We start from the raw sequence: 11,924 nt of genomic DNA, 5'->3' as shown, positions 1-11,924 counted from the left end.
GCAGTCAAAAACTACAGCCACAGCGGGTGTGTGTGGGGTGGGGTGGGGGGACTGGGGTGGAAGCAGGCAATGTGAATATTACTTTTTTCTTAAAGAGTCATGAGAGCTGGGCATAGCGGCACACACTTTTAACATCAGAGCTCATGAGGCAAAAGCAGGCAGATCTCTGTTGAGTTCAGGCCAGCCTGGTCTACGTAGTGAGTTCCAGGAAGGCCAGAGCTATATAGTGAGATCCTGTCTCAAAACAACAACAGAAAGAGTCATGTACATTTAAGTAACAGCAAACAGGGACTGTGACTCTCTGGCTCTCCCCCATGTACCGCACCGTCTGGCAAGTTCCCATCACCCTCCCTACCCCACTCCCTTGTCTCAGATTTGACATGAATGTTTGGAAAACAGACCCGATCTGCTTTAAATAGCAAAGTTTGCCTAAATAACCGAGGTTGTGGTATCCGTAGACGTAGGCAGAAGAGTCAAAGCCTGCCACCGCTTGTTGAAATGAGTCCCCACTGTTGGCATAGCTATCCTTGGGAAGAGGCATGCGGGGCTCGTTACTCAGGTCTTCCAGAGAGATGTACAGCTAAAGCTGTGTTTTAAAGGCAAGGACGGTGCTTAGTACTAATGGCTTAGTACAGCTTTTAGATGGTGAATTCTGAGTGTAGCTGGAAGCCTCCTGCAAGCGCCAGCTTGAGCCATTTCAAGAGGACAAAGTGTAGTTTATTTGAGGTGCTTTCTTGTAACTCGGGCAGTATTGCATGAGAGGTGATTGGAGGTGTCGAAAGCTCAGAAGACCTTGTAGTGAGGTTACTGCCATAGGGCCTTAAGCTCTGGGACTCACTCAGCTCAGAAATATCATGATCGTGGTTCTAATCATGTCGTGGGCTGAGTGCTGAGAGGAAAGGGTTGCTTCATGTGTCTAGTGCCTTGGATGTGACGCCTGTCCCTTCTTTCCTAATGTCCAGGGCAAAGAAAGAGGGGAGAGAACTAGATTTGTCTTGCTTAGCTGAGTAGCCATTCTGTCCTGAGAATTCCCGTCTTTATCCACCAAATGCTAGGATTACAGGTAGTCATCATGCTTCCTAGGTTTCCCTGAGCTGTGGGGATGGGAACTCTGGTCTTCACACAGCGAGTGCTTTATCCCACTAAGCCAGTGAGTGCTTTATCCACTAAGCCAGCTCCCAACAGGGTTCATGGGGAACCCAGTGAGATAACTCAGTGAGTACCTTAGTTTTAGTTTCATTTCCTGTTGCTGTGATAAAAGCAACTTACAGGAAGAAGGATTCATTTTAGCTGATGGTTCCAGGTTATAGTCCTGTGAGAGAGCACAGATGCCTTGAGATAGCTACACCGCATCCACAGTTGAGAACCAAGAAGGATGAGTACATGCATGCTTATGCTCAGCTTGCTTTGTCACTCTTAGGTGTCCACAATTCCTTGATCAGGGAATGATGCTCCCCACAGTGGGCGGGTCTTCCTGCCTTAATAAACATAATATCCCACAGACATGCCCGCAGGCTAACCTGATCTAGGCATTGTATCTCATGACAGTCAAAACGAACCATCATAACTTGGTAAGGATGCTTGCTGCTAAGCCTGATAACCCTCACATCGGAAGGAGAGAGCCAGTGCCTGAGGTTTGTCCTCTGACTTCCACAAGTACACTGTGGCATGTCCCTCACCCTGAAAACAGATATGTTTAAAAAAAAATGGGTCTTGCTGTGTATCCTAGGTTGACCTCAACCTGTTTAACATACCTTCTCCTCCCATGTGATGAGACATGTGCCACCATATCCATTGCTTTGTAAATATTACAGACTATAGCATTCTGCTATAGCAGAGAAAAAAAAACAAACAAATAAACAAGTCAAGAAATCCCCGGTACAACCAAGCATCAGAATCAATGCCTTCCCACAAATTGCTGCTTAGATGACACTAGGACATTCGTGGCCAGAGAGTGTGTGCTTGCTTGCTCTATCCTTGTGGCATGACTGCTCTGTGATCAGCTGGCATTGAGGAGTCAGGAGCTAAATGGATGGATTCTCTGTCTGACTCTTGCTCTATCCTTATGGCATGACTGCTCTGTGATCAGGTGGCATTTAGGAGTCAGGAACTAAATGGATTCTCTGTCTGACTCTCTGACAAATATAAGATTTGTCTTAGCCTTTCTTTTTCTTTCTGTTGTTCATGTGTGTGTGTGCATATGCACATTTCCAAATGTGTGCATGCACACCTGCTCCCAGTGTGCCTGAGCATGTCGAGGTTCAAGGTTGATGTTGGGAGTCATCTTCTGTTCCTTTTCCACCTCATTCATGGAGGCAGAGTCTCTCAGTCAACCTTGAGGTTGGTCTCACCAGCCAGCTTGTTCAGAGGATCTGTCAGGCAGGATGATATGCCCACTTGGCAATGACATGGGTTTCTGAACTCAGCTCCGAGTTTACACTTGCACAGTAAATACTTTTCCTGCTGAGCCATGTCTCCAGAACCGTAGGCCTTCTTGAGTGGCATCCTAGTCACTGTTCTATTGCTGTGAGGAGACACCAAGACCAAGGCAAATGCTATAAAAGAACGTATTTCATTGGGGCTTGCTTACAGTTTCAGGAGGTTAGCCTGCTGTCATCATGGTGGGGAGCGTGGCAATACCCACAGCATTGGCGCAGTAGCTGTGAGTTACATCCTGATCCACAGGCTGAGGAAGTGACTCTGAGCTTGGCATGGGATTTTGAAACCTCCAGCGTCTCCTAATCCTTCTAATCCTTTCAAATATGGCTACTCCCTGGTGACCAAGCGTTTAACCATGTAATGTAAGTTACATTGTTATGGGCCAATATTCAAACCACCACAAATGGACAATCTAGTAACATCCTGTAACCCTCACTACTGTCTCCCACAACAGATCTTCTTTCTAAACTGAAGCTGCACTCATTCATCAGCAACTCTCCTTTCGGGGCTCCCCCAGGCCATGGCAGCTCCTTTCTCCCTCCATGAGATTTGTAACTAGATACCTTACATATACCGAAGCTGATTTCACTTGGCCTAACATTCGTGCTGAGTTAAGTTTCAGAATTTCCTCTTTTTAAAAGCTGTATGGCGCCTCCATTGTGAGTCAGTCTCTTTACCTGCTCCTTTCTCAGTAAACATTTTTGGTTGTTCCTAACTCTGTTGTGAATGATGCCATTGTGAAGTGGTTGTGTGAAAATAGGAGGTTTGTGTGTGTACATATGTGAATGTGGATGTGCATGTGTATTATATGCTTGTGTCATGGGTGCATAGGTCTGAGGACAACCTCGGGGGTCATTTCTCAAGTGCCTTTCTACCTTTGTCTGAGATACAATGTCTTATTGGCCTGGAACTTATCAAGTAGGCTAGGCAGACTGGCCTGTGAGCTCCAGGGATCTGCCCCTCTCTGCCTCCTATCTTAAGACCCCACTGTGTTTACAAGCATCTGCCACCATGCCATCTTTTTATGTAGATTCTAGAGACTTCATTGAGATCCCTACGCTTATGAGGCAAGTGGTTTACTAATTTAGTGATCTCCACGGCCCTTCCAGTGGCTTATGAGGCCCTTTCTTGACTTCCTGGCCATAAAAGGAGGTTGAGCTAGGAGACAAGGCTTTGGTTTTCCTCTCAGTGCCACAGGGCAATAGTCCCTGGGGCACATCACAGCCCTCACCTGTTAGCCACAGGAGGGCTCTACTGCCGAGGCCTTGTTCCATTGTATATCCTGGCCTGGAACACTCAGCCTCTGGCTTTTTCTTCCGTGTAGGTGGGGTTATAAGTAGAGTGGCCCTTTGGTACAGGCTCAGCTTTGGCACTGAGGAATATTCCCAGTAATCCTGAAGGGCTGTGGTGTACAGAAAACTATCACTTTGAGCAGACATGAATTTGACCCTCCAACATGGAGAGGTCAGCATTTGAGAGCCGTTTACTGAGTGATCGGGTCAGACTGCCTGGCTGCCCAGCATCCACCTTACTGAGAGTTTGCCACTGCTATAGTAATGAGAGGGGAAAAAAAAGTATAAAAGCTAGAAACCGCGACAGTTCTTACAGAGTAGGTGGCAACGCAGCCTGCTTCACTCTACAGTAGCCCTGCCAGGCAAGCACGTCACTGCATTTTTGACAGAAACAAGCCACACTGATTTATAACATGTCAGCGAATATCGCAGCCGTCAGCAGTCTCGCCTGTTAGAAGAGAAAGCTTTGGAAGAGCTTGCAAACATACTGAGGAGGAAGGTGGGAGGTTGCACAAACATTTCCAGGAAGGAGAGAGGCAGAGGCACCAGCGCGGCTGTTATACCAAACTGATTTTCAAGTAAGGACTGGTTTGAAAACTTTTAAGACGTGTTTTTCTTGGCAGAAGGTACTGCTCACAGGCACAATGAGGCCAGCTGCCTGACTCCTGGCAGACAGGAGTCCTCCCAAGTTCTAGAACCTTCTGGAGGTACAGACATGCCGGCCTGGGTGAGATTATTCCCGACAAGGGACACCTCCTTTTTCTCAGGCAGGACTAAGCCTCATGAAAAAGACAGTCAGAGACTAGGTGGAGAAGTGGGCAGAGGAGGCCGCCCTAAGATCTGATGGAGAAGGACAAAGGAGGTCCAGAGATGGCTTAGAACGTAAAGCCACTCGCTGCTACACCTGACTCACTACCTGAGCTCATTCCCCAGAGCCCACATGGTAGAAGGAGAGGGCCAGCTTCTGCGCAGGCACACTGTGACACACACACTCAGACATACACACATACACACACACACACACATACACACTCACACATACATACACACACATGCATACACATACACACACATATACACACACTCACACACACATACACACACATACACACATACATACACATATACACACACATACACACACATACACACATACATACACACACTCACACACACATACACACACATACACACATACATACACACATATACACACACACACATACACACACATTCACACATACATACACACACATACACACACTCACACAGATTAAATAAATGTAAAGGTTTTTGAAGGAAAGTGAGATGCAGCCAGTGACAGAGAGAGAAAAGGTGTAAGTCACAGTGGAGCGCTGCAGTGTATTAGGCAGACACGACAGCTAACAGCCGTGGGGGCTGCAAATTCCCCTCCTGCCAGTTCCAAGAAGCACGTCACTGTTGGTACTGTGCTAGGAAACAACAAATGTTTTGAAAGAAAAAGAGGGACTGTCGGGATAGCTAGCTTTGTTCAAGATTGGTAATGAAAACCAATGAACAGGGGAAAATGGCAGTTAAAGTGAGAGTAGAAAGGCATGGGGTGAAGCAGACACAAGATAAAGTAACAATTCTCTAAGAAAGTAAATGGGGAAACCTTGATGCAGTACATTTGGGGAAAGTGCAAAGGAAATGCTCGTGGTAGGTCGAAATGAAGTCATAATAAGACAGTGATCCTTGAAGGCAGCTGCGTTCAGGAGCTCCAGGCCTGGGCCTCTAGGTTAGGGTTAGCCTTTACATCATCAGCTTTGTCCTATCTGGAAATGAGGCCATGAGAAACATGCTTGTGTGGGTAGCATTCCTCGTTTCCAAAGTGAGAATCGGCCCTGCGGTTTGGAGATGTCCATGAACATACAAGAAGCCTACAGAACTCCAAATAGACTGGACCAGAAAAGAAATTCCTCCCATCACATAATAATCAAAACACCAAATGCACTAAACAAAGAAAGAATTTTAAAAGCAGTAAGAGAAAAAAGGCAAGTAACATATAAAGGCAGGCCTATCAGAATTACAGCAGATTTCTCACCAGAGACTATGAAAGCTAGAAGATCCTGGGCAGATGTCATACAGAACCTACAAGAACACAAATGCCAGCCCAGACTACTATACCCAGCAAAACTCTCAATTACCATAGACAGAGAAAACAAGATATTCCATGACAAAACAAAATTTACAAAAATTACAAAATTGTCTTCTGACCTCCATAGTTGTGCTATGGCACATGAGGGCCCATATGCATGCACACGAGCAAACACATAGAAAACAGGAAAGGAAGGAGGGAGGAAAAGAAGAGGGGAGGATGGGAGAGGAGAGGAAAAAAAAGGAGAGGAGAGGAGAGAAGAGGAGAGAAGGAAAGATAGTGCGGGAGGAGGGACTGGCCACCTTCTTGCTGCATATTCCAAACTGGGACACCTGAAAGGCCTCTGGGACAATGCGGGCGTCCCTTTTAAGGGGGTAGGCAAGACTTCTGAGTGCTGCCAGCTTGAATGACTCTCACTGGCAGCCTGTGCCCTACTCTCATAGCAAGAAAGCACATTCTTTTCTAGGAGAACCTGTTTGGGGCTTGTCTTAGTCAGGGTTTCTATTCCTGCACAAACATCATGACCAAGAAGCAAATTGGGAAGGAAAGGGTTTATTTGGCTTTCACATTGCTGTTTATCACAAAGGAAGTCAGGACTGGAACTCAAGCAGGTCAGGAAGCAGGAGCTGATGCAGAGGCCATGGAGTGATGTTCCTTACTGGCTTGCTTCCCCTGGCTTGCTCAGCCTGCTCTCTAATAGAACCCAAGACTTCCAGCCCAGGGTTGGCACCACTCACAAAGGGTCCTACCCCCTTGATCACTAGTTGAGAAAATGCCCCACAGCTGGGGTCTCATGGAGGAACTTTCCGAACTGTAGCTCCCTTCTCTGTGATAACTCCAGCCTCTGTCAAGTTGACACACAAAGCCAGCCAGTACAGGGCTGCAGAATTGAGAGTTCTATACACAAGCACCATCGTGGCTTAGCACCAACATTCTAAGTGTGGATAGAGTTGGGTCATTGGTTCGCACTCATTTCAAGACAGCTGTCCTGGAGTCTGGACCCTATGGCTGCCATTCCTAATAATCTTTTCTGTGATTTCTAGCTCTAGAAGGTGTAGGGCTAACCTCTACCCTCTACCTTGGTTTAGGGCTTCTGTGATTCAGATACATTACTGACTCAACTGCTCTCTTTCTCCCAGGAAGCACTTGGCTCCTTAGGATGTGTGTCACAGTGGAGAAAGACTAGGATATTAGAAGAGGCAAAGAGATGACACTTTATGGACAGATAGTGTTTACCCTGAAGACCTGGTGCAGGCTACTCACACTGGGGATGGCTTCTGCGCACAGACACAGGATGAGCACACTGTTGTTAGTATAGTGTGCTCTTATTGGGCAGATGGGATGACTTTGGCACTACACCTCTCTTGTGAGAAGCTTAGAATTTAAATGCTTCTTTATGGCTTCCAGCAGGCCACAGGACATAGTGTTTTCCACGTCATACTTTTTGTTCAGGGCCACGCTAATGCAGAGGACTAATGGGCTAGACTGGGAGGTGTAGTAGACTCCTGCCGCTCTGAGGCCTTTGTTGTTTCTGCAGGTCATCACAGCTGGCTTGTCGATGTTGCTGTTTGATACGGTCCTGACCAGAGCAACTGTGGGATGGTAAGTTCTCTAGAGAGCAAGAAGACACAATCCATCAGGAGAATGCATTTGCTCAAATGAAGCAGGGGTGTGTGTTGGGTAGAGGTGTCCATCCTCAGTAAGTTTCCCCACTGGGGATGCCTTCCCTCTTTTATTTAGTCACTGGTTGGTTGGTTGCTTGCTATACTAGGGCTTAATGCTTCACGTGTCCTAGGCACAGACTCTCCTGTCTATTACACCTCCTGCCTCAGTGACTCAGACACTGGACTGGCAGACATAAGCAAGCACACCCACTTCTTTATATTTTAACAGGTATCAGTGTGTGAGTTTACATATGGAAGAGCACTCCTATCACTCTTACACGACTCATACAATATACAGTGTTATTATGCACAGTGTCGTTTGCTTATACAGCATGTTCTTACACATTCTGTATAAGTTCTAACCAAAACCCAGGTCACATCTCACCAGAATAACTTTTAACCACTCAGATCTCCAGTGGTGTGGCCAGCACTGGTGCCCGGGGTTCATTCCTGTGGCTGATCCCCTGGGGTACTGTCCCCGTTATGGAAACAAGTGATACATTTGAACAACTGTCGGTAGTTCCTATGGGCTAAATGTGAGGGGCGGCCCTGTCTGCCCAGTGGAGTCCGTGATGGTGAGTCCAAGGGGGTGCACTAGCATCCTGTGTGCTTTGGGATAGAAGAGCTTCCTTCAGTAGTTGGATATTTCCCACAGACCTGGTATGTGTCAGGAGCTGTCCTTGAGTGTCCTTGCTACTTCTGTGGTGTCCACAGTCATTCCCTTGACTGAAGTTAAGCCCTTGCCTAAGGTCATCCCAGACAGACAGAGTGAGCAGCTTTTGCTCACAGCACTCAGAATAAGGAATCCATGGCTTCTCTTGGAGCGACATTTCCTGTCTGGAGAAGAACAGCAGAAGGTAGATTTTTTTAAAAAATGAAGAAATGCTCCTCCACCTTCCTTCCCCTCTTCTTTTTATTTTATTTTACTTTCATTTATAAGTTATTGTTGTTGTGGTCATTTGAGACAGGGCCTCACTATGTAGCTCTGGCTGTCCTGGACTATTGAGTATGCCAGACTGGCCTCAAACTCACCTTAATCTACCTGCTTCTGCCTCTCAGTGCTGGAGTGAAAAAAGATACCACTATCCCTTGTTTCCTCTTCTTTTCAATAATAATCATTTAGAGGACCAGAGAGATGGCTGTCTATAAAGTACTTAAGGAGAACCCGAGTTCAGTTCTTAAAACCAAAGCTAAAAAAGCAAGTGCAGTGTCATTTTAGTCCTGGGAAGGTGGAAACAGATGAATCCATGGAGCTTGCTGGCCAGGTCGGCTAGCCTACTGAGCAAACTTCAGCTCAGTGAGAGATACTTTAGGAAGTGTCTTAGTCGGTATTCTGTTGTTGTGAAGAGACACCATGACTACAGCAACTCTTATAAAGGAAAACATTTCATTGGGGCTGGCTTGCAGTTTCAGATATTTGTTGATTATCAGCATGGCAGCAGGCAGGCAGACATGGTGCTGGAGAGGTGGCTGAGAGTTCCATATCCAAAGACAGCAGGAAGAGAGTCTCTGGGCTTAGAAAGTGCCTTTTAAAACCTTAAAACTCACCACTAGTGGCACAATAAGGCCACACCTCCCAGTCATTTCAAATAGTGCCATTCCCTGGTGACCAGGGATTCAAATCTATGATCCTATGGAGGCCAATCTCATTCAAACCGCCACAGAAGACAAGGCAGATGGTATTCTGAAAAACTTTGACACCCAGGGTTGGCCTCTGGCCTCTAGATGTGTATGCGCAGAAGTGCATGCACTTGCACGTGCACACACACACATACACACACACACACACACATAAAATCTACCCATCTGCAGAGGGGTGACTGTGTCTGACATTTTTGCATTAATATATCTTACTTGCACAATCCTCCTAGTTAATCGTTTTGAAAATTAAGACGCAGGAGTTCTGAGGCATTTAAGTGCTTTCCCTGCCCCATCCAGCATTGTAAAGCTATGTGGGATTATACCGGAGTTCAAATGCAGGCTTCTGTACGTCCAAATCCCTATAGCCTAATACCGCCTTGACCACTGTCAGGACTTGACAACAGCACAGTGTACAGCGTCAAAGCCCATAAGGGAGACAGATAGGAAATTGGCTTAAATGTTTCTCTTCCTGGCATAGAGATGTTACTCCACCTTGTGTTACTGTAAAGGAGCCTGGAGAAGGTCCACTCACAGAGAGAGAGGTTTGCTTTGGCTCCATTTCAGACATGCCCTTGCCTTTGAGCGTGAATGAAGCAGAATATCATGATGGAGAGCGTATGATGGAGTTAGAAGCTCACTCCATGGTACAGCCTGTAAGCAAAGAATGAAAGAGGGCCAGGGCCCCACCTCCAGCAGCCCAATTTTACCCAACCAAACCCCACCTCTTAAAGGTTCTAGCCCTTCCCACCAGTGCCACAGACAGAGTTGTTAACACGTGGGCCACTTATTCAAACCATACCATCTATCAGCTGTAAAGAGCACGGTGATGGTCAGACAGCAGAGGGAGTATTTCCTGGAATGAGATAGCGCTAATTCCTGGTTAGGGTCTGACATGGCAAACTCAAAATATCCATAGATCTTGTATAAGATAAAAACTTCTTTAGTGTAGATTCAACTATGTTTTATTTATTCTTTCATAACTTCATTCATGGGTATGATGGATCTTGATCATATCTACCCTCAACTTACATCATCCACTCGCTTTGAAGCCCCCCACATGCTTCCTGTTCTCTGTCCCCTACCCCTGCTTGCAATCTACTGAATTAAATTAGTGCCATCTGCTGGAGTGTACTCTTGTTGGTTTGGTTGGCCCAATCTTGTTGGCTCTGCATAGCTGAACTTGTCCCTGTATCCAGAAGAGAGCACTCCATAGCACTCCTCCCATCCCTCTGCCCTCCTGTTCTGTCTACCCCTTCGTCCATGATGTCCCCTGAGCTGTGTAGGGAAAGTTAGATTTTTAATATTGTAGCTATGATTCTGTCGAAGCCATGTTGATGTCCTTATGCTGTGCTGCCGCTGGGGGCCATTTTAATGGGGGTGCCCTGCATTACCATCTGGTGCCATGGTGATGATGTCTGTGGGCTGCCTCCAAGAACATTGCCTGGGTCCTTGGGCCTACTAAAACTGGGGGCCATGTTTGTGGTCTATGCTGTCACCGGAAACCATGTGGAAGGCCATGGTCCATGCTCCCACTGACTGTAAAGAACAAGGAATCTACTTTTACAGTGATTTTGATGATTGTAGAGCCACAGTTGAGAAAGAGAGACATGGGTGACAACCCACCACTCCATCCACAAAAAGCAGCAGCCTAAAGGGAAGCTGTCAAAGAGAACTCTTAAAAAGTGTGATAAGGATGTACAAGTTAGGTCTTCACAGTTGCTGGCTTCTGGTGGGGGTGTGGGAGGGGAAGGACTCAGTTCTGTTTAAGGGGCAGACCACTGAGAGTTTGACCATGCTCCACGGAGGATATAGATAACACAAATTGCACTTATTTTTTTTTATTTTAGTTTTAATTTTTTGTTTTCTTTTGGGAGGGAGGTCGTAAGGGTGAGATGAGCATGGTAATGGTTGTGTAATGAGTAATGGTAATGACTGGGTTATGAGAGTGAGGGAGTGCATGATGTCAAATTCCCAAAGAACCAATAAAATACTATGTTGAAAAATAAATCATCTTTAAAAATGTTTACTGAGTATTGCCAGGAGTTGTGCTCCATGCCTTTAATCCCACCACTCAGGAGACAGAAGCAGGTGGATCTCTGCAAGTTTGAGGCCAGCCTGGTTCACATAGTGGGCTCTAGGACAACCAGAGCTACATAGTGAGACTCTGTTTTTTAGCCTCAAACAGTTTTCCAACCACAAAGTGAACAACCAGAAGGGTGTGTCAAGCTGTAGTTCCAACGTCTGTCTCTCACCAAGGTGGGTCCGTGAAGAGCTCAAGTCCCACCTGATGGCCAGGGCCAGCTCTCAGGTTTCAGATAGGAGTGGTTGGTCTTTGTCTCCCGAGGATTTGAACTAATCAGGAGTCTCAAAGAGCAGGGGTTGCAGGCCTTAAGGTTTTGTTTTTGTTTTGTGTTTCTTTGTTTTGTTTTAGACCTGCTGCCTTTTCCTGTACAGTTATTGTTTCTTATGTTTTGATTGATTTTTAAATTTTAAATTAGTCACTAGCATTAGAAATTAGATGATTTCCTTCTACAAATCTAGATTTCCATACTCCTTTGAAAATGATATCCTGGCGGTGGTGGCGCATACCTTTAATCCCAGCACTTGGGAGGCAGAGGCAGATGGATTTCTGAGTTTGAGGCCAGCCTGCCTGGTCTACAGAGTGAGTTCCAGGACAGCCAGAGAAACCCTGTCTCGAAAAACCAAGAAAAAGGAGAAGAAGAAGAAGAAGAAGAAGAAGAAGAAGAAGAAGAAGAAGAAGAAGAAGAAGAA

The 11,924-nt window shown here is 46.1% G+C and overlaps 1 protein-coding gene across 4 annotated transcripts in view; it reads left to right on the top strand.

Moving 5' to 3' along the window:
* The window catches only part of Tmem241 (transmembrane protein 241), a 136,044-nt gene that overhangs the window by 118,363 nt on the left and 5,757 nt on the right, over window positions 1-11,924 (top strand). For all 4 annotated transcript variants that reach the window (XM_031364973.1, XM_031364974.1, XM_031364972.1 and 1 more), the window contains one exon: window positions 7,385-7,449. In XM_031364973.1, coding sequence (XP_031220833.1) covers window positions 7,385-7,449 — 65 coding nt within the window. The remainder of the gene's footprint in view (window positions 1-7,384; window positions 7,450-11,924) is intronic.

Source organism: Mastomys coucha, unplaced genomic scaffold, assembly GCF_008632895.1.
Source record: "Mastomys coucha isolate ucsf_1 unplaced genomic scaffold, UCSF_Mcou_1 pScaffold13, whole genome shotgun sequence".
Taxonomy (NCBI): Eukaryota; Metazoa; Chordata; class Mammalia; order Rodentia; family Muridae; genus Mastomys; species Mastomys coucha.
This window is presented reverse-complemented; position numbering and strand designations above follow the sequence as displayed.